The sequence below is a fragment of the Ictalurus furcatus genome, chromosome 12 (assembly GCF_023375685.1).
Source record: "Ictalurus furcatus strain D&B chromosome 12, Billie_1.0, whole genome shotgun sequence".
Classification (NCBI taxonomy): Eukaryota; Metazoa; Chordata; class Actinopteri; order Siluriformes; family Ictaluridae; genus Ictalurus; species Ictalurus furcatus.
This window is the reverse complement of record NC_071266.1, coordinates 29,130,822-29,157,791: the sequence shown is the minus strand read 5'-3', so window position 1 is coordinate 29,157,791 and position 26,970 is coordinate 29,130,822. Positions and strand designations below refer to the sequence as shown.

Here is a 26,970-nt window from a genome sequence, read left to right as displayed (position 1 = left end):
ATGCATCTGTGTGGACTGAGAATGGGATGTTAAAGACAGGAGTATTGGGTAGTACTGGGGTTCTGGTGAGTGCCCGGGACCTCTCCAATGGGAAATAAATGGTCCGCCCATGTGGAGGAGTGGATGATTACGTTCTTCAGCTACACTGTTGCATATGTGCGATGGGGATGTAGGACGATATCCATCCCCCTAATAATCCCCGTCTCTGAATTGACTACATCACTCTTTCCTCTCCACTAATAGGTGGTGAGTGTTCTAGCACACTATGGCTGCCATTGCTTCATCCAGGTGGATGCTACACACTAGTGGTGGTTGAGGAGATCCAACCTGGTGCTAAGTGTAGTTTTTGCCATTGCTTCTAGAGCAAGTGTTACCTGCTTATACCCTTTTGTGAGATACAGCGTGGAGATGAACCTAGCTCTCCCCAATGATTTTTACCAAGTCGTTCACTCCTGAAGTTGCGCCGGTTGGTTATACATTCTTTGTTGTTCTAGTTGAGCGGACTCCATATGCCCTCTAATGATTGGTGCTACTCGGTCAATCCGTTCCTGCATGTCTTTGATGAAGTTGATGTCTGAGCGGAATGGTGAGGGCCACTCCTCCCATGCCTCCTGGGCCACGTCTAAGAATCCCTGAGGAAGCTGTCCAAAAAGCAGCTCAAATGGTGTGAAGCCAGTGGATGCTTGGGGGCTCTCTCATACGGCAAACTGGTAGGAGAAGGTCCCAGTTCCTCCCTTCCTCCTACACCATCCGTTGCAGGGTCAGTCCATCCATCTGCATGTGGTAGACGGATGTCCTCGGCTGCTTCACCTGCAAAAGCCTGCACAGATTAGTTAGCACAACCATTAGCACATGCCATTGCCACACTAATGGTTACCTTTTGGTAATGGCATACCTTTGGTCAGTCAGTATCCTTAGTGATCCCCACACAGCTAAACAGGAGCACAAGTTCTTTGGCACTGTTGCAGGATATGACTTTCAGAAGTGGCACTGCCTCTGAGTATCTGGTGGAGTAGTCAACAATCATGAGGACATACTCATGACCCCTGGCCGACTTCAGCAGCGGCCCCACGAGGTCCATGCCTATTCTTTCTTTCTTTCATCATACCCGCAGCCTTCCACTCCTTGGCCGACAGTGCTGTCAAGAATCGATCCATGCGTACCCTCTCGACCACCTCCGTGGCAGTACAATGGGTGGGCGGTAGTCATCTTTTGGTGGTCCACAGCAGGCTATCCATCTGTGTCTAAGGGGTGGCTTCAGGCTGGTAGACCCATCAATGGAAGTCTGTCGCTGAGTTGGTGGGAGACTGACCACCTTGGACCAGGACTTACTGTTTTAGCAGGTCGTAGTCTTTGGCCTCGAATGGGGTGAGTGCGTAGTAGGCCGCCTGAGCCTCCCCCGAGAGTAGAGGTGCGAGGGTTAGGGTTAAGGTTATTTTTTTACATACCAACTGGTGTTCATTCTCTTTTTTTTTTTTTTAACGATAAACTTGTTTATTTTTTGACAAAACGCTTCACGCTTCTTGCTGCTGTGTTGAGTCAGCAGCCACACTCTACCACACTCGGGCACCATAAAGAGCATCAAATCGACATATAATGTTTGAATTTTGAGATAAAAAAATACATAATTTGGAAGCCGAGACTTTCTTCACAAACAGTTCATTATGAATTCCGAATTTAAATGGTAGAACAGATCGCATACACCCGATAGTGTGAATAAGGTCTCCGTGACCCAGACCATGGCATTGACAATATGAAGCAGGCCGATGCTGCACTCAACAGGATCATAATACAGAGCGCGAGACAATGGTGGTGTAGCCGCTGATTGTGGAATTAAATTCTAAAAGAAGACAGACTGCTTGACGTGTTAATTTTTGTTTGCGTCCGTGGATTAATATAATAATTTGATCCGAGGTGAATTTAATACATTTGTGCGGAATGGTTTAAATTATGTGCAATCCCGCGCCGAAATTCAAGCCCTGGGAGTGATTGATGGCTAATAGTAACCAATCTAAAATCTTCATTAAAGTTAAGAATGTAAAGATGAAGTTTAATTGTTTATGTAACGTTGGATAGAACGGTGGACTGATCGCTAATTACTGCACAGCACGTGCCTGCTGTTAGCTTATACAGTGAACGTTTTGTAGAGAAATGAAAACCGGTCACACCACAACAGTTATTTTCACTCGCACAAATGCTTTCAGAAACCAGAAAGCACAAACTCCTGTCTTGAAGACACAAGTATTGAGTGTTCTGTTGCATTAAATATATTTATGAACAGTTAAAAAGTGTGATGTACTAAAAATACTTAACTTTTTTTGGCCTATTCTATAAGGTATATTATTCTATATCTGTATATTATTAATTTAGCAGCTCTGTCTGCATTTGCCTCAATAAAATTACATCTATTAAAGGTGGGTGGTTGGGTGGTGAAGCCGTATTACAGTATTGTAGGAGATGTTTCCAATATCCATAATCATATGTTGACAATATAAAATTGTTTAAGCTCCTTGAATATTTTTATTATGTTTTCCAGATGCACCAGTGCTCAGACTGTGGGAAGAGTTTTACTCGTCAGAGTACTCTCCAACGACACAAGCGCATTCACACAGGAGAGAGACCGTATCACTGTGAACAGTGTGGGAAGACTTTTACTCGTCAGAGTCATCTTCAAAGACACGAGCGCATCCACACAGGGGAGAGACCGTATCACTGTAAACAGTGTGAGAAGAGTTTTATGCGAGAAACTCATCTCCGTCAACACCAGCGCGTTCACACCGGACAGAAGCCATATCTATGTGGACAGTGTGGAAGTAGTTTTACTCGTCAGGGTAATCTTCAACAACACCAGCGCATTCACACAGGAGAGAGGCCGTATCACTGTGGACAGTGTGAGAAGAGTTTTACTTACCAGAGTCATCTCCAACAACACCAGCGCATTCACACAGGAGAGAGGCCGTATCACTGTGGACAGTGCGAGAAGAGTTTTATGCGAGAAAGCCATCTCAAACAACATGAGCGCATTCACACTGGAGAGAGGCCATATCAATGCTTGCAGTGTGGTAAAAGTTATCGTGACCAGAGTACCTTCCAAAGCCACCAACAGAGTCATACAGGACAGAAACTGTACCTCTGCGGACAATGTGGACGGAGCTATGCTCATTCAAGTTCATTAAGGACACACAAGTGCTCTAACATAAACCCAACAGATGTTGACATGTAAATTTGTTAAATTAAGACATGCAGTATCTCTCAAAAGTGAGTACACCCCTCACATTTTTGTAAATATTTGATTATATCTTTTCATGTGACAACACTGAAGAAATGACACTTTGCTACAATGTAAAGTAGTGAGTGTACAGCTGGTGTAACAGTGTAAATTTGCTGTCCCCTCAAAATAACTCAGCACACAGCCATTAATGTGTAAGCCACTGGCAACAAAAGTGAGTACACCCCTAAGTGAAAATGTCCAAATTGGGCCCAATTTGCCATTTTCCCTCCCCGGTGTCATGTGACTTGTTAGTGTTACAAGGTCTCAGGTGTGAATGGGGACTAGGTGTGTTAAATTTGGTGTTATCGCTCTCACACTCCCTCATACTGGTCACTGGAAGTTCAACATGGCACCTCTTGGCAAAGAATTCAATTCAATTTTATTTGTATAGAGCTTTTTACAATAGACATTGTCTCAAAGCAGCTTTACAGAAATATCAACACGGTATACAGATATTAAAGGTGTGAATTTATCCCAACTGAGCAAGCCACTGAGTGGCGACGGTGGCAAGGAAAAACTCCCTAAGATGTTTTAAGAGGAAGAAACCTTGAGAGGAACCAGACTCTGAAGGGAACCCATCCTCATCTGGGTAGCAACAGATAGTGTGAAAAAGTTCATTATTGACTTATATGAAGTCTGTATGGCCTTAGGAGCAGCCGTAGTCTCAGCAGTCTGGAATTGGAGAAGATTTGAGCTCTATCCAGAGGCAGAAAGGATCTGGATCTCTAGTATCTCCATAAAATCATGTGTGGCTCGGCAGAAGGAGAGAGGGAGAAAAAAGATTATTAGGACTGGGAATTAGTATAATAGAAAGTCTAGTCAGGGTAGGCTTGAGTAAACAAATACGTTTTAAGCCTAGACTTAAACACTGAGACTGTGTCTGAGTCCCGAACACTAATAGGAAGACTGTTCCATAACAGTGGGGCTCTATATGCGAAAGCTCTCCCCCCTGCTGTAGCCTTCACTATTCGAGGTACCGTCAAATAGCCTGCATCTTTTGATCTAAGTAGGCGTGATGGATCATAGAAAACCAAAAGGTCGCTTAGATATTGTGGCGTGAGACCGTTTAGTGCTTTATAGGTTAATAAAAGTATTTTATAGTTAATGCGAGATTCCACTGGGAGCCAGTGCAGTATTGATAATATTGGTGTGATATGGTCATATCTTCTAGTTCTAGTTAGGACTCTAGCAGCTGCATTCTGGACTAACTGGAGTTTGTTTATATTCCTACTGGAACATCCAGACAGTAAGGCATTACAGTAATCTAATCTAGAGGTGACGAATGCATGAACTAGTATTTCTGCATCATGTAGTGACAATATATTTCTTATCTTAGAAATATTTCTGAAATGAAAGAAGGATATCCTAGTAATATTATCTACATGAGCATCAAATGATAGGCTGGAGTCAATAATCACTCCAAGGTCTTTAACTGCTGTACATGTTGAAACAGAAAGTCCATCCAGAGTAACCATGTGATCAGAGAGATTATTTCTAGCTACACGTGATCCTAATAATAGTATTTCTGTTTTATCAGAATTAAGTAAAAGGAAGTTAGTTAACATCCAATGTCTAATGTCCTTTACACAATCCTCAACCTTACTAAGCTTCTGTCTGTCCTCTGACTTCGCTGAAACATACAACTGTGTATCATCAGCATAACAGTGGAAGCTAATTCCATGCTTACGAATAATTTGTCCTAGGAGTAGCATATATAAAGTAAAAAGCAGTGGGCCTAAAACAGAACCCTGTGGAACACCAAATTTAACCTCGGTATGCGTGGAGAAGTCTCCATTTACATCTACGAACTGATAACGATCGGTCAGATAAGACCTGAGCCAGGAGAGGACCATTCCCTTAATGCCAACAACATTTTCTAATCTAGAGGTCAAGGTCAGGTTTTTTAATCAAGGGTTTAATAACTGCTAATTTAAGTGATTTAGGTACATAGCCAGTGCTAAGGGAAAAATTGATTATATTTAAAAGTGGTTCAATTACTCCTGGACAAATCTGTTTAAAGAAACATGTAGGTTGATGAATTGGCTGAAGAGATTAATGTAGCTTGTTCGGTCTCTCTAAGCGGAGCAAAACACTCTAAACATTGATCTGATATTGCTGCATTATCATCTAATGGGTTTGTTACAGTACTGTCCGGTTTTAATTTAATGGCCTGTATTTCACGTCTAATATTTTCAACCTTATCAATGAAAAATTTCATGAAATCTTCACTGCTATGTAATGATTGAGTGTTTCTCTCTGTAGTGGTTTTATTCCTAGTTAATTTTGCTACCGTGTTGAATAGGAATCTAGAATTGTTTTTGTTATCTCCTATTAAGGTGGAGAAATAGATTTTTCTAGCATCGCCAAGAGATTTTCTATATTTCAGTAGGCTCTCCTTCCATGCCGTTTGGAATATCACCAGTTTGGTTTGATGCTATTTACGTTCTAATTGTCGAGTTGTCTGTTTTAAGGTACGCGTTTGATCGTTATACCAGGGTGCTAATTTTTTCTCTCTAATTATTTTTCTTTTAGGTGGAGCCACTCTATCTAGCGTGTAGCGGAGTGTTGACTCCAAGCTTTCAGTCGCCTGATCGAGTTCTATCAGATCTGACGGTGATCCAAATCGAATTAATGTTTCTGCGAGGTTATTTATGAAGCTTGGTGCAGTAGCTGATGTGTAGGTACGTTTTACGCGGTAGCGAGGCGAGGTGGAAATATTATGATCAATATGTATTATGAATGAGATAAGATAATGGTCTGAGACAACTTCAGACTGCGGGAAAAATTACAATATTTTCTATACTTAATCCGTATGTTAGTATCAGGTCAAGAGTGTGACCACCATTATGAGTAGGCCCGATTACGTTCTGATTAATCCCTACTGAATCTAAGATGGACACAACCGCTATTCTTAGAGGGTCTTCCAGGTTATCAAAGTGAATATTAAAATCACCGGCGATTAATGCTTTATCTACAGACACAACCAGGTTTGAGAAAGTCTGCAAATTCAGTAAGGAATTCAGTATATGGCCCTGGGGGTCTGTAAATAATAATTAGAGGAATTGACTTATTTTTTTGTGGCTATATAACTTATACCGGAATAAAGAATTTCAAAAGAATTAAATTTATAACTAGGTTTTTGTGTGACGCCTAGATTTTTACTATGGATGAGACCAACACCTCCTCTTCTACCAGTTGAACAAGGCTGATGTACATAACTGTATTCAGGAGGACTGGCGTCATTTACTGCTATGTACTCATTTGGTTTAATCCAAGTTTTCGTTAAACACATTAAATTACATTCCTGATCAGTAATGATTTCGTTAACAATAAGAGCCTTAGACGCAAGAGATCTAATGTTTAATAGTCCTAGCTTCAGATTAAAAGTGCTGGCTGTGCATTCAATATGATTTAATTTTATGTTAATTAGGTTACAAAGACAGACTTTCTGAGATTTTCTCTGTATTTTTATAGCTCGGGGAACAGACACAGTCTCTATAGTATGTATTACAGGTGCTGGACTATTAGTTGAACATTAATTATAATCAACGTTGTTATTGTCGGAAGATGTACTTACGTTAGGCAGTCCCTTGGAGATGTTGTCAGACAGCAGTTCCGCTCCGAGGCTGCTGGGGTGCAGGCCATCGGGAGGAAACAACCTAGGACGCTCCCAGAACAGATTCCAGTTATTGACAAACACCAGATTCTGCTCATTACACCAAGAAACTAACCAATCATTCAAAGCTAGAAGTCTACTGAACTTTTTGGCTCCACGTCTGTATGTGGGAAGAGGTCCAGAGACGATGATCTTCGCGGTGGGTGATCTGCCTCGTACCGTCTCGATCAGACTGGAGAAGTCCCTCTTCAGAACCTCCGTCTGCCGCAGCCTCATGTCGTTTGTCCTCGCGTGCAGCATAACCGCTCCAATGCGCGCTCGTCCTTCTTCAGGATCCCGGATACCTGCGCAGCAACATCAAGGACACGAGCACCAGAAAAAGAGTGTGTGCGCACCTTACCTTTAGATGAAGCTACACAGATGTTCCGCACAATGGAGTCCCCGACGATCACAGCGTTAAGTCTGGTCTGACGGAGAGGGGCGAGGCGGTTCCTGGTTGGAACCTCGAATACCGGAGGTGGAGAGGTCCTCGCCTGGGGTTCAGCCCACGCCTTCCGCTGCTGGTTCACCCAAGGCCCATGGTGTGTTGGCACCGGCGTGACTGAGACCTCGGCTGGGAAAGTCCTAGGTGCACGGTCCCTGCACAGAGAAACACACGGCGTAGAGGGGCTGGGAGTGGAAGTACCACACTGTGTGCTTACCTTGGATGTGTAGGCAGAGGCACAAGATGTTTCCAGCGCAGTTCTTCGCTCCAGCAGCTGGGCCTGCTTGTCGAGTAGGCCGCGGATCTGCTTCTCCACATCCTCCAGTTCCAACAGCACCATGTGAAGCTCGAGCGAGTCCTCCTCTGCACTCAAAACTGGAGAAACAGCAGACATATTTGTTTTTTAAACAAAACAGCAGTAAATGAGAAATGTGAAATGTAAACAAGGCTAGTGGTAGGTGATGCTAGCGGGCTACAAGCTAGTTGCGGATGTTTGTAAAAACAGATCAAATTTAGCGACAGCGCAACGTTACGATTGTTTTATCTAAAGTAGTGTCAGTTATATTTGTATAATGTAAGGTAAATAATTTTAAAGTATAGAGATTAAAAGAATGAATATAATAGCGTTAGCTTGAAGGACACTGCTTCCTGCTTGACACTGCTTCCTGCTTTCCTCAGAAAGCAGAACTCTCTGAGGATCTGAAAAAAAGAATTGTTGCTCTACATAAAGATGGTCTAGGCTATAAGAAGATTGCTAAGACCCTGACACTGAGCTGCAGCACGGTGGCCAAGACCATACAGCGGTTTAACAGGACAGGTTCCACTCAGAACAGGCCTCGCCATGGTCAACCAAAGAAGTTGAGTGCACGTACTCAGTGTTATCTCCAGAGGTTGTGAGGGGTTGTAAGGGGTGTACTCACTTTTGTGAGATACTGTACATGGGTTTAATTTTCTTTTTTTTTTTTTACGGGAGGTTAAGGGAAATTCTGGCGCAAAACTTTTCTTGCATGGGACTTTATTGCTTACTGTCCACTTTGTAGCAGAATTCATGTCATTTTCCTGGTTTCACCTGAATGCTACTATTCCAATAATGCAATACACCAATACATATTTAACCAATGGGTGTCCCTACTTTAATCGAACGATGCATCAACCGGTGAGAGAATTTTTTGTCATGCATACTATTGAACTGGACACCTTTCCAAGCCAACAGAAGATGGTTGTGTTTACAGGCAATCTGAAGAGATAATTCTGGTCCAAGTTGCTCCATATTTGCAGCGTCCGTTTAATTACAGCTAACTACACTATGTGACCAAACATATGGGGATGCCTGACCACCACACCCATATATGCCTTTTGAACATCCTCTGATGGAACGGCATCCAATCCATGGTCCTTTGAGTCCAGTGTTCCTGATATAGTTTTTGGCTATACTGTAACCCTGACCAGGATAACACAGTTACACTGTAAGTTCAATGAATGGATTTTTGTTGTGTATATATGTTCCTTTAAGAAGTAAGATGATGTTTGTATGACCTACAAGTCTTAAAATCTTTACTGCAGGATCACTATCACAATCATAGATATAAAGTGACTGGAGCATTGAGAGAGTACATTACCAGGGGCCTGGGTTTGATGACCTCTTCACTTTGATAAATCACATGTTTTATAATTTATAAAATGTATACTTTTCTTATTAATGAACAAAAATTCCCCATAATGCAAATCATAAACAGGTTTTTTTCACTGTGTAATTTCTTTTTTAAAATCTGAAATTTTCAGATACTTTGCTTTGACACTCAAAGGTAAGCTCATGCATATTAATCATCCTTCATGAGTTTATTAGTCAAATTACATTATTACTGGTTTATCCATCTGGAATGATGCGATTATACTGAATGCTGGGCAAAAGTCCACCAAAAGGATTCTAGTAGAACAGACTAAATATTTCAGATATCTCAGAATAAATCTAACACACTTCCTCACAGCATTGCCACATTCTTAGGTTTGTAATTTTTTTTCCCCCTTCTCCTCCTCTTTCTCTTTCTGGATTGATCTTCACATAATCTGTTTACTGTGTCTTTAGATCACCAACAGACCTATCAATGTCTACACCAGTCTATTCTGCAGAGTGGAAAGGCCTTGCTTATGCAGAGAAGATAGAAAAGAGAAGTGAGGGGGAAATGGATAAGAAGGAAGTCTGAGCCAGGGAAATGTTCTCATTTCTGACCTTGCTGTGTTTGGTCACAAAGACCCACTCTACCAAAAAACACAAGGCAAGGAATAAAATATAGAACATATTCAGAGACCGCTCTAGATATAATCCTGTTATGAAGAATGTTATACAGGTGCATCCCAAAAAATTTGAATATTGTAGAAAAGTTCATTTTTTCCATAATTTAATTCAAAAAGTCACATTTTAATATATTCTACATTCATTACACATGAAGTGCAATATTTCAAGCCTTTTTGGTTTTAATCTTGATGACTTCTTACAGCTCATGGAAATCAAAAATCCAGTATCTCAAAATATTACAATAAAGGAATTTGATACAGAAATGTCAACTTGAGAAGAGCTCTAATCAGTGAATTAACTCAAAACACCCGCAATTTACAGTGACCAGGTGTATGAAGACATTGTGGACTACTGGACCTTACACTCGTCTGTGAAACCTGCTGACCAGCCACATACATGGCAAAATTCAAAACATGGCATGTCTATTCTGACTGCAAGAAAAGCCTGAAGACTGAGTTTACCTCTGCTCTCCAAACAGTTGTTGAACAGTTGTTTGAGTCAGTGATCAAAGTATTTCTACTAATCATCTTCCTGTTGATATAGATGTTTACTGACTTGAAATGTTTATGAACAAAGTGTGAGATTTTACTTAAAATTGGGATTTTTGTTCGCAATAGGTTTTATCTTTCATGTTTGCTGACCCTGTTGAATGCAAAACTACTCCTGTATTATGCATCGTAACCTATGTAACCGATATGTGTTTTAAAATGGCTTAGAAAGGAAAATGTTAATGTCGCTAAAATCTTTGAATGCCTGATTCAAAGTTTTATGCATAAAATATAAACCTTGATCATGTCATAAGTGTTGTGAGATAAAGATCTTAAACTATAACTGAGTGTGATCATTCTTGTCTTGACACTCCAAAATGACTGAACAATTGGTGGAGAATAAATATTATACGCTGTCAGACCCTGGGTTGTATGGTGGCGTTGAGAGTTTGAAAAGAGTTATTGTGGAAAAAATAGGTAAGAGCGTAAATGAAGCTGAAATAAAAACTGGTTAACAGACCAGCATCTACAAAGATTAAAAGAAACAAGGTTTTTGTAAAGCACATCGAGGAACCAAGGCAAGCTTCTTTAGTTGCCAGAAAGTAATGACAATGCACAATTTATGATAATATTTTATCTAAATATGCCTGGGTACATGTGTTATGAAACAAAACCTGAACTAAGGTAACTAAAGCATTTGATTTTATTCTAAAGGAAGGTTGAGTGGCCAAAAAACTACAAACTGACCAATGGAGGGATTGATTGATTGATTTATTTATTTTTTACATTTTCAAACTTTAACGAAAAAAAATTACTTGTACAGGGCGAAAAGCATTGGTGTGTGAAAGGTCAGACTGGAAAAGTAAACGATGCCAGAAGCTGTCGGAAAGAGAAAAAAAGACGTATTCTCTGTTGATGAATGGGAGGTGGGTATGGCACAGGGAGTGGAACATCATATCAGGCTAAGTGACCCCAGACCCTTCAGCGAGGGATCTAGGCGCATTGCACTTGCTGATATTGTTGATGTAAGAAGGTGTCTAAAAGATCTCTTGGCGGCCATTGACAAGTGCCAGTTCTGTCAATCTGAAATATGTAGGGCACATTGTTTCTGCAGCCAATATAGCACCTGACCCAGAAAAGGTTGAGGCCATCACTTGCTGGGAGATACCAAAAGATCCTCTGGGATTTTGTGGGTTCTACAGAACTATCCAGCTGTAGTAAGACCCTTGACTGAATTTACCAAAGGTCATCCTCCAAGCATGGCCAGAAGTAATGTTGGTCTGGAAAGAAAAAAGTATTTGAAAGAGGCTGCCCCCTTTGGATAGAGCTGGGATCATTCCTGTATTGAGGCCTTCAACAGCATCATCCATTGTATCACACATGCCCCTGTGCTTGTATTCGCAAACCCAGTAAAACCCTATGTTCTTCACATTGATGCTATCTTATGTGGTCTTGGTGCTGTGTTGAACCAGGAGCATCCTAATGCACTTAGGCCAGTTGCTTATGCCAGCAAAGTTAGGTGCATCTGAACAGCACTACCCAGTCCACCAGCTGGAGTTTCTGCCTCTCAAGTGGGCCGTCATTGACTAAATCCACGACAACCTGTATGGTGCAAAATTTGTCGTGAGGACTGATAACAACCCACTTACTTATGTGTTGACAAGTACGAGATTGAATGCCACAAGACAGCAGTTGGTTAGTTGCTTTAGCAACCTACGAATTCAGCCTCTAGTACAATCTAGGGCATGACAACACAGGTGCAGATATGCTGTCCTGTTACCCGCAGAAACCCAATGCTGACAAAGGATGGAAAGAGATTCCACAGTCTGGTGTTAAGGCCATCTGTCAGTTAGCCACCACTCACTTGTGTGATGAGTCGTTCCGGCTTGTTGACCAGTTAGGTGTCAATCCACAGGGCATCCCACAAGTGTATGATGGGTGCCACTACTGATGGGTCAGTTGACTAACAAAGACCTGAGATCTGCTCAAGATCAAGACTCAGAAGGTGGAATTGTGAAGAGAAAGGTAGAAATTGGTACTATCCTTACCGCTACTAAAAATCCAAACCATACCATTGCCCTTCTACACCATCAGGGTCCAAAGCTAGTTATACGGGACAACATTCTCTGCAAAATGACTAAAACTTAAACTGAAAGGGAAAAGCAACAGCTTGTGTTACCAGGAAAATACCAGGTACAAGTGATGGATTCCTTGCATGACGAGTGTGGACATCTTGTGATTGAGCACACCACAGAGCTCCTCGTGGATCTGTTTTATTGGCTTATAGAATAATATGTGAAAACCTCTGGACAATGCATTACCAGGCAGACTGCTGCAAAGCTCTGCACCACTAAATCGTATCAACTGCAGTGAACTTTTGGATTTGAATTTCTGCTTCTTTAACTAGATACCAAAGGAATCTGAAACATTTTGGTCATATTTGATCATTTCACATGTTATTCTCAGAACTGCCCTGCTGAAGATAAGCAAGCAGTGATGGTGATTTACAGGTTACCAGCACACATTCACTCTGACTAGGGACGAGACTTAGAAACCTGGCTCAGCATTTTAATTGGACCCTTTTATCGATGCGTGTTACCCTTGAGTCCTCTAAAAAGTCTAAACGGAGCCAGCACATCAGTTCACTTGTCCACGCTTACAACTGCACAAAAGTGAAGCCATGGGTTACTCACCATACTATCTTCTGTTTGAGAGAGAGGCTCATCTGCCAGTGGATATGTGTTTTGCTACTGCAACTGCAGCTCAGAGAGCTCACCAGTTGGTTTCTGAGACAGCCTTAAGAAATCAGCGAAACAAACGGCTGTATGATCAAAGGGTGAAACTCCAGAGTCTGACTGCAGGAGATCATCCGAAACCTGACTACTACAGGAAAACACAAACTACAAAATCATTGGACTTCCTAACTGTACGTTGTTGTGGAACAGCTCCAAAACCTACCGGTGTATAGACCTTGGAGACCTAAGACCACCATGGGAGGTATTCAGTCCATGTGCGACCTGTGGCCCAAGTCCAAGCTGTAACGAGAAAGTAGAGAAAGCAGTTAAGGAAAGAGGAATAAACTCCAAAGGAGCATGAGATTGCTCCTCAGACAGTGATGATGGTGGTCTTTGCTACTGCTATTCAGACAGAGTTTGGATCTTGACCAGACAATTGCCTCCCAGATCAACTAACTCGAAGGAACAGTGGAGAAAGATGTGGTTGTAGTTGGGGGTGACCACAGCATTGGATGGTCTAGATGACACTGCAGTCTGTCTATGAACTGGCAGAGATTCACAAGTTGGAAGGGGGAGGAAGTCAATCCAGCAGTGTTTCAGAAGTAGAAGAAGAACCAAGAAACTACTACCCTAAGAGAAAAGCATGTTATCAAATTATGCTATGATGACCTTGGCCAGCCCACAGATTGACCATTAACCATTCTGCATGGAAGGATGGTGATTCATATCAAAGATTCCTCAGAGTTGAGGAACAAACAATGCCTAACACTCTGGTGTCACCCTATGGCCAAGTGTTCCAGTTATGCTGGTTCCAGCCCTAACTCTACCTCTCAAGCCACTGTTCAGATATAATCCCTTACTCTCATGGGGAGATGAGAACTTTAGAAGGGGGAGAGTGTAACCAAGGTTAAATTTGGTTACAAAAAGAGAATATTTATACTTATATTTCTAGACACTATAGATAAAGTAGAAAGGTGTAAGATGTTTATATTTTTCTCTCTCTATCAGGGTGTAAGAAAAAATATGAGGATGTCGAAGATCTCAAAAAAGAATAACTTTATTGCGGCATGGCAGTGACAAAGTACATGAAGCGCTTCGGGTTCATTGGATACAAGGTGAACCCCTAACAATATCAGCACAGAAATATTTCTGCACGTAATGTAAATGAGGTTTCATTTTAAATGTAAATTAAAGATAGCCTTTGATGTAATCACTTTCCGTTCTCATAGTACAGATGTTATTACAGGTGTAACCCCCAAATGCTGAAGTGATAGGATTATCTAGACACATGTCTTTCTGAATAATAATTACAGTCACGTACCCATGCTATAACTGATTGGATGTCACTTTAGGTAGTATTATACACATATTTCTGAGACTGAAGTTATTTATTCCTTTGATAATTCAGGCTTTTTGGGGAACAAGCTTATCCTAACACATTTTGGGGTGGAAGTTGCTGAGAGGCAGTCTGTGATTTCTTTCAAGGGGGAGAGAGCAGAAAACAAAAGCAGAGCGGAGAGCTGTCATGGATCACAATGGTTAAATTTTCCTCTGATAAAACTCCATTAAAATTCTGTACATTTATAACACTACTTGTTACATTACCCTGGCATTAAATTACAAAAAAACTGGTAAATACTGTTGTGAGGGGGTTTCTAATACAGCTGCTGAGGGAGTGATGGTAAATTTGACATCTTTTTCTCTTCTGATTGCTGTAATCCATCGCCCTATATTTTTTTTCTTTCTTGGAAAGTCTTGGGAAAGAAAGACTGGATTTTATTTTTCTTTCACTGTTGGAGCAAATGGTAATACAAAAAGTATATTTGCTACGGTCTCGTATATATCTCTATAGAAGTTTACCCTGTTGTAGTTTACTTACACCCAGAAATGGATGTATATGCATGAACACAACCCATTATAGCTAATGTATCATGTAGCATGATTGAAGTGAAGTGCAGGTCTTAAATTTTTTTGGAAATGTCTTGAATATGGTATTAAATTTGACGTGTTGATACCTGCAGATACCCTGAATAATAACAGTAAAATATTATTAAGATAATAAATGAGAAGTATAAAAAATATATAAAGCTATGTAAACTATTAGCATGAATATAAAGATTTAGGAAAATAAAAATTAAGACATTAACTGTACATTAGTGCAGGGTGTGCAAAAGTGGGCCAGTGCAAGTGCTCACAGTTGAAGTAAAAAGATGCAGTATAGCAGTCTGAGTTGTGTGCGTTAATGTAATGCATATGAAACAACAGTATGAGATTGTTTGTTAATGTAATGTGTAATGTCCTTGGCGGCAGATAATAGACCATGGTGGGTCCTGAGTATTGTTAATGAGACCAGTTGTGGATGGAAAGAAACTGTTTTTGTGGTGTGCCGTTTTGGTCTTGATGATCCACAGGCTCCTGCTGGAGGGGAGTGCCTCGGAAAGTTTGTGTCTGGGGTGAGAGGGGTCAGTCACAATCTTAACTGCCTGCTTCAGGGTCCTGGAATTATGTATGGGTACCAGCACATGTGGGAGTGGAGGGTAATGAAACTGTTGCTATATTGGTTAAACACACTTTAAGACACCCAAATATTGATATTCAGGTATCGTGTAGCATGGTAAAACTGACATAACAGCAAATATAAAAGCATATAATTAAAATGAAGAGCAAGAGAAACGGGACAGAGCACTCAAAGGAAGGCAACTAAACAGTATTCATAAGCAATTTAATACAGAAAGGATAGTCTATAATACACGACAAGAGGAGCAGAGACAGTGGAACATGTGCTCCTTCAATGTGCAGCTTATAAAAAGGAAAGATCTGAACTTAAAGAAAAGTTACTCACTATGGGTGTAATTCTTCTAAAAATGGTCCAGGACAAGGGAAGGTATATACTACATTATTAAATTATTTAACATTAACAGGATTGTATAACAGGATTTAAGTTTGAAATGTACCATTTTTAGCCTCCTTTCAGTGCGCCACACTCCTGTCCAGTAGGTGGCGGTAATTCACCAAAGCTGGTTTACCAACCGCCAATAAACCTCTGAAGAAGAAGACGACGAAGAAGAACAGACACTTGGATGCAGAACTTCATATGAAAGAGAGCTTCGGATCTCTGATACTCTGCGTAACATTACTAAAGGTGAGTTCATCTCAAACTTACCGCTGCTCGGTTAACAGGTTAGTAGAGATTCTGGAGTCATGAATCTCTGTATTTTTCTTCCAGTGTCCTGATTCTTTACACCTCTTATAATGAAATCAGAGTCCAGACGCCGCTCTTTAGGAAAATCTCCACAGACTCCTGCTGCTACTGGCTCAAAGGTAAAGTTTACTCATTTCTCTGATTTCTCTTTTAGTTTTAAAACTCTGAGAAACACCTGCAGGAATGCCTTGAAGGAAAAAAAAAATATCCTACAGATCTGTTTCAAACACATGCTCAAACAAACAAACACACACAGAGAATAAAAAGGTAAGAATTTTTTTGGTAAATAATAAAATTAGCCGTGTTTGCTAGTAATGAAGCTAACGTTATGCTAACCGCTGTGTGAATAAACACATAACAGTAATTTAGTAAACAATAACTATTGAATAAGTAAATGAATAAAAGAGAGATTATACCTCTCCGGATACACGACGGTTGGTGACAGGTGAGTTGGTGTATTAGAATAGCTGTTAGTGATGCATCATTCATTTTGTGTTGACTGCGCATGTGCAGCATCCTTTCGTTCTTTTGTCTGGTTTCTGTTGTAAATTCGAGGAGCTCCAGAGTAAAGACCTGCGCGGGATTTGTTTTGTCCCGCTCCACCAAATATATATATGTTATCTTCTCCCACTTCCGCCCGCAACATTCACGCGTTGCCCCGCTCCCTCCCGCAAAAGTCCTCAGGTAAAAATATACGTAGATTATTTTAGTAGGTTACGGGGTTTTCCACTTGCTCATAGAAACATAGAATAAACACAAATGTTTCGTTATCCCTTTCTGTTTAATTCACTGTCTGAGTGGAAAATGTTTTAGAACATATATTTAGGCTCAGTCAGAAAATATGATAATTTTACAATGAATAATAATAAAATGGATTTCTTACAAAGACTTTTAAAGCCAAACAGAAAAGCATTTAGTTATATGCTTAAGAATATAGAGCCTTTTTTGCTTTTGGAATGCCTGTCCAAAAATGAAACCAAAACTATTCACATCCCCAGGGTCGACCCAAGACTCTTGGGGCCCTAAGCAGAATTTGATTTGGGGGCCCCTCTGTGCCGGCAATACAACTAACTATTGTCAATGCTTGATTATTCACACTATAAATCTAACACACCCATTATAAGTTTTATTAGTTGTATTTGTGTTGTCTACACCATACCAATATTAGCTATGTGCAAAAGTGCAGAACAAACAACTACAAATAAAATAGCTTAAGATAAACAGTATCTTCTTATGTAAATGTACAACAAAAATTAACAACATAAATTATTATTCACAGCAACAAGCCATATGTACACCTAAAACAACTCTTAATCTATAACTATCTAATGATATTGGAATATAATAACAAAGACCCCAAAATGACAGGTTAATGTAAATAATGTTAAGCTGTTAACAGTACCAAGTTTATAGAAAAGAACCTTTTTTTTTTCTTCGTTAACAAAAATATACACCCAGGAGCAAGTTATTTTTACACTGAAGACAACAAGTTTAATCTAAAACTAGATAATAATATGTTGTAGTATGATATATTATGATGTGAAAGCTATTTACAGATGTTTAATCAAACGTGAACTTTCCTAAAACAAGAAGATATGCTACCTAGGCTATGTTAACTAACTAGCCAGTCAGCTAACGTTAGCTTGCAACATAGCCTAGCTACTTAAAAATAAATAAGTAAATGAATTTAAAAAACTACTTAACATACCTTTTATCTTGCTGTTTTTTCCCGCACATACATGAGTGCTCTCCCGCTTGCACCCACCCATCAAATCTTGTCCCGCATTGGACTCTGTTGCGTCAGGTCCTGCAGGCCTCTACCCCAGAGTGCAGTCTGGACGATGGTGTGGAGTGGCAAATTTGTCGCCCCTCCCACCTCTACATTTATTGGTTCACGATACAGTAAGGCTTATTGGTGTTGAGGATTGTGACCATAGGCACCTCATTGACTGCTTTGGCCCGATGCTGCGATACGTCAATGTGTACGCCATATTGCTCCGGGCAAGACTGCCTTATAAACACAAGTAAACGGGGCAGCTGCAGTTTTTCTGTATTAAAAGTACAACATTTACGTTTCTCAACCGATTTCAATGGTTCATGATCTGCGTGTCTACAGTCCACTGACGTGCTCTCTTCAGCCTTTATTGAGGCTTGTGTTGTCCTGGTTGCCACTGGCTAAAATGGAAGAAATATATAAACGAGCCACGATTGGATGATAAGCGATCAAATCATTTTAGGCTATCGATACACAGACTCTTTGGAGATGAGTCATGAAACTGAAGACAGATGGTTTAGCTCCATCTCTAAACTTGACAGTCTGACCTGGAAAAACTCGCTGGTGAAAAATCCTTCCCTTCTTAATGATGAGTCTTTATTGGTCACATATAAAGTACAGCACAGTGAAATTCCTTTTCCCTTGCATATCCCAGCATGTTAAGAGGTTGGGATCAGAGCGCAGAGTCAGCCATGGTACAGCACCCCTGGAGCAAAGAGGGATAAGGGCCTTACTAAAGGTCCCAACTTGGCAGTGCTGGGGCTTGAACCCCCGACCTTCTGATCAGTAAGCCAGAGCCTTAACCGCCATGCCACTACTGCCTCAAAGTAGCTTCTTAAAGCTACTTCCCACTGCCTCCTTAAATGTTTCTCTTTGGGAAACCTTGAATGTGTGAGGAAAAATTAGCTAGCCTGCTAAGTACAGTCAGGTTCACAGTATGTACGTCAATTTCTCAGCTGAAACGAGTTGCTTGTCACTACAGTCGGTTGGAGGAAAAACAGAAATATAAATCTTGATTATAGTGTATGTCTCTCTGGCATCCTTCCGTCTTCGGGAGACAATGGTGTAGCATCCGTTTCCGGTGAATTTATTTGCACCTTCTCGAGTGGCTGTACAAGCCAACCTGTGAGTGGCAGTCCCGGTTGCAATTGCCGCAGACAAATTGAGTCGCACGCTGTGGCTAAAATTGCCGCGCCTTCCTCCTGTCTCTCTTGTCAGCAAGGTGCTTAAACCTGTCCTTCTCCGCTTTCTGAGTGCCCCATCTAACGGCAAAACACCAGGCTGTACGGTCTTCAGCGCTGGATTCCCACGAACTAGGGTTGATGCCACATAATCTCATGTCCTTCTTGCAGACATCTTTGAATCGCAGTCGGGGGTGTCCAGTTAGCCGTGAACCCTCAGCCAACTCATCATACAGAAGATCTTTGGGAATGCGACCAGAATCCATTCTTCTAACGTGGCCAAGCCAACGGAGACGCTTCTCACAGAGGATGGCAAACATGCTGCTCGTGTTGGCATGTTCCAGAACTTCTGTATCGGGTACCCTGTCCTGCCACTGTACATGGAGGATGCGTCGCAGGCACCTCAGGTGAAAGCTGTTGATCTTCCTCTCATGCCTAGCATAGGTTGTCCAAGTCTCACTAAAATAGAGGAGTGGGCTTAAAACTCAGGCCTGATATACACGCAGCTTGGTTTTCACAGTAAGGTTGGAGTTTTGCCACACCCTGTGATTTAGTCTGGCCATGACTCCTGCAGCCTTGGCAATCCTACGATTTACCTCTGCATCGGTGGAGAGTGAACAGGATATAGTCGACCCGAGGTAGGTGAAGCTCTCCGCAACCTCCAGGTTGCATCCATCTATGGCAATGCTGGGAGGATGGTCTGTGTCTTGAGCCATGACGTTGGTCTTCTTGAGGCTAATGTTCAGCCCAAACTCCTTGCAGGCGTGGGAGAGGTGACTGACAAGCTGCTGCAAACCTTCCTTCGTATGTGAGATCAGGGCTGCGTCGTCCGCGAAAAGCATCTCACTTAGGAGTAACTCAACGACTTTGGTCTTGGCACGAAGGCGGGAGATGTTGAAGAGCTTGCTGTCAGACCTAGTGTGTATGTAGACTCCCTCACTGCAGTCTCTGAAGGCATATTGGAGAAGCATGGAGAAGAAGATACCAAAAGGTGTGGGCACAAGGACACAACCTTGTTTCACTCCGCTGCTAACTGGAAAAACGTCAGACATTGCACAGTTGAAGCAGACTGTGCTGTGCATGTCCTCATGGAATGTGGTGATGACTGCCAGAAGTTGTGGTGGACATCCGATCTTCTTCAGTAGTTTGAAAAGTCTTCTCCGGCTAACCAGGTCAAATGCCTTGGTCAAATCAATGAAGATGATAAAGAGGGTTAATCTGCTGCTCTTGACATTTCTCCTGAATCTGGCATAGTGAGAATATCATATCTACGGTTGACCGGCCAGCTCGGATGCCACACAGAGATCTGCAGACGTGTCAGGACAACCCGGGCAAACACCTTTCCAACGACGCTCAGTAGGGAGATGCCCCGATAGCTATTGCAATCGCTGCTGTCCCCTTTGTTTTTATATACCATGACGATGTTTGCGTCTCACATGTCATGCGGGATATATCCCTGTTCCCAACACAAGCATAGAAGTTCATGCAGGGGCTGGAGTAGTGCAGGTTTCCCGCTTTTCAAGATTTTTGCCTTCTTGATGCCTTCGTACATCGCTCTTGCATCCCTAGTATCGGCAGCTGCCTGTAAACTGCTGCAGAGATTCAGCCAGTAGATGTTTGCGCAGTGGCGGGCAGTCTGCTGGGCGTTTCTTCTAGCAACCCTGAGGGCTTCCAATGTGCTGGGGTTAGGTACAGCCTTGTATGCCAGAAGAGCCTTCCTCTTCGCATCGGTTACAGGCTCCATATCCTCCCAGTGGGCTTCGTACCAGTCGGCACTTTTCTGCTCCTTCTTAACGTACCGCTCAGATTTTTCTGGATGGTTTATACAGCAGGTGTTGATGCGAGGGCGACCTTTCTTCTTGGAATATTGTAGTTTCTTTGGCGATACACGCACCTGGCTAGCCACCAGGGAGTGATCGGTGTTGCAGTCTGCACTGTGATAGCTGTGGGTGAGGAGAATGCTTGCAAGGTCCGCATGCCTGGTGATGACTAAATCTAACTGGTACCAATGGCGGGAGCGTGGGTGCCTCCAAGACACCTTGTGAATCTCCTTACACTTGAAGAAGGTGTTTGTGATGCAGAGGCTGTGGAAGCAGCACAATTCTAGCAGTCGCTGACCATTCTCGTTGATCTTTCCACATCAGTGAGAACCAAGGGAAGTGGGCCAGGCCTCATAATCAGCTCCCACCCTAGCATTAAAGTCCCCAAGCAGATAAAGGCTTTCAGCATTGGGTATCCTGGAAATCACTACATGTAAGACCTCGTAGAACTGGTCTTCTTCATCTGGAGTTGAGCATAGTGTCGGGGCGTACACGCTGATGATGTTGGCAGGGCCCGAGTCTCTAGACAAATGGAGGGAAAGGATTCTTACTGTGCCTGATGATGGTGGCTTGATGAAGGGGACAAGCGAGTTCTTCACAGCGAAGCCAACACCATGCTGACGTGATTCGTGCGAGGGCTTCCCTTGCCAAAAGAATGTGTAACTAACTTCTCTTATAGTGCCACTGTCAGCCAGTCGATTTTCCTGAAGGCAGGCCACGTCGACGTTGAGTCTTGAGAGTTCCTTGTCAATGACGACAGTCTGGCGTGCGTCGTCGATATGCTGCAGATCAGCAGTGAGACCAGGATACATGGTCCTGATATTCCAGCTTGCGAAGTGAAGAGCTGGAGTATTCTTGTTTTTTCCTTGATTGTCTGGTGCAGAATTTATGGCCTACTTGTCGAGATGATTTTCTAAGCTCCACGCACCCAAGTGAAGCAGGCAAGCCATGGCGGGACAGCACGTTATTGGCTGGGGACTGCCTAGCTTAAGGCGGGCGATACAATGATCTCTCCCACCGACAGAAGCGGCCCTTGGCGCCGTTTCCTTCGCCAATCGGATGAGCTTAAAACCGGTAACTGCCGCTTCCCGTGTTGTCGGCACCTTGTGATGTCACTGGAGTGTCCTCTCCATTTGAAGACTGGGCAGGGTGATATGGAGGATTAGCTGTTGCCCATGCAGCAGACCCCCCCCCCCAAGCAGCTGGTGAATCCAAGGGAACGATGAAAGCCGATACAGCTTTTCACCGACAACGTCGCACGGGACTTTACCAAATATTTACAACTTTCCAGTAAAAGATAGTAACACATTTAGGAATTGTTATTGTGAAAGAATAGCTGAAACAATGTTCTCTCAACTTTAACCATCTTCACTTGTTTTCCATTTTGAAATGAATGAGACATAATAATGCTGCTTGTCAGGACAATAAGAAACCGGAAAGCACAAACTCCTCTGTCTTGAAGACGCAAGTATTGAGAATGTTCTGTTGCATTAAATATAATTATAAACAGTTAAACAGTGTGCTGTACTAAAAAAAATACTTAACTTTTTTTTTTCTATTTGTTTAGTATATTTGTTTCTGTATATTATTAATTTAGCATCTCTGTCTGCATTTGCATCAATAAAATTCAGGGTGTTACAGCTATTAAAGGTGTGTGGTTGGGTGGTGAAACCATATTACAGTATTGTAGAAGATGTTTCCAATATCCTTAATCATATGTGGACAATCTAAAATTATGTAAGCATCTTGAATATTTTTATTATGTTTTCCAGATGCACCAGTGCTCAGATTGTGGGAAGAGTTTTACTCGTCAGAGTAATCTCCGACGACACAAGCGCATTCACACAGGTGTAAGGCTGTATCACTGTGAACAGTGTGGGAAAAGTTTTACTCGTCAGAGTCATCTCCAAAGGCACGAGCGCATCCACACAGGGGAGAGGCCGTATCGCTGTAAACAGTGTGAGAAGAGTTTTATGCGAGAAACTCATCTCAAACAACACCAGCGCATTCACACAGGAGAGAAGCCGTATCTCTGTGGACAGTGTGGAAATAGTTTTACTCGTCAGGGTAATCTTCAACAGCATCAGCGTATTCACACAGGAGAGAAGCCGTACCACTGTGGACAGTGTGGGAAGAGTTTTACTTACCAGAGTCATCTTCAACAACACCAGCGCATTCACACAGGAGAGAGGCCACATCACTGTGGACAGTGTGGGAAGAGTTTTATGCAAGAAAGTCATCTCAAACAACACCAGCGCATTCACACAGGAGAGAAGCCGTATCACTGCTTGCAGTGTGGGAAACGTTTTCGTGACCAGAGTACCTTCCACAGCCACCAGCAGAGTCATACAGGACAGAAACTGTACGTCTGCGGACAATGTGGACGGGGCTATGCTCATTCAAGTTCATTAAGGACCCACAACTGCTGTAACATAAAGCCATCAGAACTTGATATGTGAATTTGTTAGACTAAGATTCTTTTTTTTTTACGAGAGGTTAAGGGAAATTCTGGCATAAAATTTTTCTTGCACGGGACTTTATTGCTTACTGTCCACTTTGTAGCAGAATTCGTGTCATTTTCCTGGTTTCACCTGAATGCTACTAATCTAAGAATGCAATACACCAATACATACAGTATCACACAAATGTGAGTACACCCCTCACATTTTTGTAAATATTTGATTATATCTTTTCATGTGACAAACCTGAAGAAATTACACTTTGCTACAATGTAAAGTAGTGAGTGTACAACTTGTATAACAGTGTAAATTTGCTATCCCCTCAAAATAACAACACACAGCCATTAATGTCTAAACCGCTGGCAACAAAAGTGAGTACACGCCTAAGTGAAAATGTCCAAATTGGGCCCAAAGTGTCAATATTTTCATTCATTTTCATGCTGGCATATTCATGTCATATTCATGGTTTCACCTGAATGCTACTATTCCAAGAATGCAACATACCAATACATATTTAACCAATGGGTATACCTACTTTAATTGATCAATCAACAACTGGACATCTTTCCAAGCCAACAGAAGATGGTTGTGTTTACAGGCAATTTGAAGAGATAATTCTGGTCCAAGTTGCTCCGTATTTGCAACGTCCATTTAACCACAGCTAACTACACTGTGTGACCAAAAGTATAGGGATGCCTGACCACCACACCCATATATGCCTTTTCAACATCCTCTGATGGAACGGTGTCCAATCCATGGTGCCTTGAGCCCAGTGTTCCTGATATAGTTTTTGGCTATACTGTAACCCTGACCAGGATAACACAGTTACACTGTAAGATCAATGAATGGATTTTTGTTGTGTGTGTGTGTCTGTATGTTCCTTTAAGAAATAAGATGATGTTTGTATGACCTGCAAGTCTTAGAATTTTATGCAGGATCACTATCACAATCATGGATATACAGTGAATGGAGCATTGAGAGAGTACATTACCAGGGGTCTGGGTTTGATGACCTCTTCACTTTGGTAAATCTCATGTTTAATAATGCACCAAATTTATACATTCCTTATTAATCAACAAAAATAATGCAAATCATGAACAGGTTCTCTCATAGTTGTAATATTACAGATTTAAAAAAAAGAAATGACACATACTCTGACATGATACTCTGCGTAACATCACTAAAGCTGTGTTCATTTGAAACTTACCACCTGATCTGCTTGGTATTTATCAGCTAATGAAAACTCTGCCTCAGTCTCTTCAAAATACAAAATGGATATCAGATGAACATTCAGACTGAACGAGGTGTTCAATGAGCAGGAGGATCACTGTGTTTCCACGGTCTGATTGTGACACTCAGTAAGTTCAGGTGTTATAATCAACCCAGAGTCTCCATTCCAGCTGTTCTGATTTCAGACGTAATGTCTGGATCCTGTTCAGTCTAAATGTAGAATTGTGTACCGTCTGATTCACTGTGCATGATGAACACATGTCTCACTTCCAACACATTAAATATACACTGAGAACTAATTGACTGATGTGTCTGTAAACATGTTCTCTATTCTCCAACGCGGAAAGGCAGGGACACTGGAGTCTTCATGAGACACACACACAGCTGCTCATCACCAACTGAACATAAAAGAAAAAATGTAAATTAATAAATACAAACTGGACTGTGCTACTTCATGTCAACAGCATGTAATCGTCTCGGTGGGTGGGTTCAAGTGTCAAGTAAAGTGGCTGCTTAAAAACATTTATGGCAGTGTATTATAAAGAAAGCGTGCTACTTATCAGAAACAGAGGGAAAAGCAGCAGTAGGAAGTCAGAGACAGCAGGGTCACAAGATCATTTAAAATCACTCATATGCACTAAACCAGGGTTTTCCAATCTCATCTGGAAAGGGCCGGTATGGGTCCAGGTTTTCATTCCAACCAAGCAGCAGCCACGCCTGATTAATCAGTTGATCTTGGCTTTCAATTGATTCAGGTGTGGCTTCTGCTTGGTTGCAATGAAAACCTGCACCCACACCAGCCTTTTCCGGATAAGATTGGACACCCCTGCTCTAAACTGTGACATTTTGTATACTCTGTCTGACTCCCTGTCTTCTGCCTTCACACACATTTCAATTCAACTCTCTTTACTGAATGAGAAAAAGCATTAAAGCCAATTGTCAGAAACATTCTTATTAAATAGAATATAGCAAAATTTTCTAAAACTGGTTTCCATTCCTACCCTGATAATCTGACATTTACTCGAACTAAAGCGAAATGTACAAACTAATGTTATTACTCACTTCAGTTCCTGCAGATTGTAATTTTCATCATCCTGAAGAGCAGAGAGCATCTTCTTTCCTGAATCTCCAATTTTATTCCCCTTCAGCTCCAGTTCTCTCAGGTGTGAGGGGTTTGATCTCAGAGCAGAAACCAGAACAGCACAACCTTCATCTGAGACACCACAGCCACACAACCTGCAAAAACAATGACACATACTTCACTCTCTGAGTTTGTGAACATTTACATTTTGTAAGTCTTTAACCCTATGAAACCGCGAGTGTTGTTGCCGACACATCCAACCAAGCTCTATTCATGCTACCATAACTCTTCAACCGTCTGTGCTGAAAACCTAATATTCAACAATATTAATACATAAATATAATCTTTTATCTTTTATAATTCAAATATTTCTACTGATTAATGTCTGCCAATAATATATATATATATATATATATATATATATATATATATATATATATATATATTGTCCTCTTCTGCTGTATACCCCTTCTTCATCATGTTTCTGTTTGCTTTTTTAAATGATTTTATGCGGTCCAAAACTCTCTAACCTGTTGTGCTCTGTATATCTCTGTTTGATTCCCTCGTTTCGCTCTTCCTGAAAGCTGCATGAAGTTATCACATAATTGGTGACATAAATCAGTACATTTCAGAGGTAATTTAAGTTATTGTGATAGCGCAAACGATTGAAGAGGTACGGTGACATGACATGAATATGACTTGGATGGATGTGTCTGTGGCAACATACTCGGTTTTATAGGGTTAAATACTTTGGAGGTCTGTGAAAGAGTGATTCTAGAAGAGGAATTGATTACTGCGGAAATGGGGGCATGGTCGAGTGCTGGTTTGAGAATGTAGGATGGAGTTTGAGAGAGTGAGTAGTAAGGATTAAACACCTTGCAGAAAGTGGCAAATGGATGTTCTGTGTTTCAATGAGTAGTGGCAAGGATAAGGAGGGGAGAGACAAGAGCCTTGAGAAAGAAAGCTGAGCTGTGGCGAGCCATTTTGTTAAAATAATACCATTGAAAACCAAGTAAAATAGTTACAGCCAATAAAGAGCCCTATTTTGAGATGTCCCTGGCCTGCCTCCCATTTCCTCCTTTCCTTCGCAACCCAGGGAAGTCCTACATTGGTGCCGAAAAGCGGAGTGAGGAAAATCCACCGCCACGAAGTCCTCACCAATAGCAAAGATCATCCCTCGCCAATCTCCACCATACTCACCAGGCCCTTCTCCAAGACCAAACAAAGGACTGGCAGGTGCTCCGGAGCCTGGTCCAGCCAGTGGGTACTCCAGCAGCTGCCCTACCCCACATCACAGGGTCAAAAATGGGACTGCAGAAGCGTTTGTAGAGCT

The 26,970-nt window shown here is 41.7% G+C and overlaps 2 protein-coding genes across 3 annotated transcripts in view; one reads left to right on the top strand and one right to left on the bottom strand.

Moving 5' to 3' along the window:
* Positions 1 to 23,923, top strand: part of LOC128615630 (zinc finger protein 420-like) — a 30,514-nt gene extending 6,591 nt beyond the window's left edge. The window contains exons 4-5 of the mRNA XM_053637857.1: positions 2,537 to 3,143; positions 22,656 to 23,923. Coding sequence (XP_053493832.1) covers positions 2,537 to 3,143; positions 22,656 to 23,326 — 1,278 coding nt within the window. The 3' untranslated portion in view covers positions 23,327 to 23,923. The remainder of the gene's footprint in view (positions 1 to 2,536; positions 3,144 to 22,655) is intronic.
* Positions 23,924 to 24,213: 290 nt separating this feature from the next.
* Positions 24,214 to 26,970, bottom strand: part of LOC128615556 (NACHT, LRR and PYD domains-containing protein 12) — a 28,631-nt gene continuing 25,874 nt past the window's right edge. For both annotated transcript variants that reach the window (XM_053637747.1, XM_053637748.1), the window contains 2 exons: positions 25,619 to 25,792; positions 24,214 to 24,954 (listed from right to left, as the gene is read on the bottom strand). In XM_053637747.1, the coding sequence (XP_053493722.1) occupies positions 24,948 to 24,954; positions 25,619 to 25,792 (181 nt within the window). In that variant the 3' untranslated portion in view covers positions 24,214 to 24,947. The remainder of the gene's footprint in view (positions 24,955 to 25,618; positions 25,793 to 26,970) is intronic.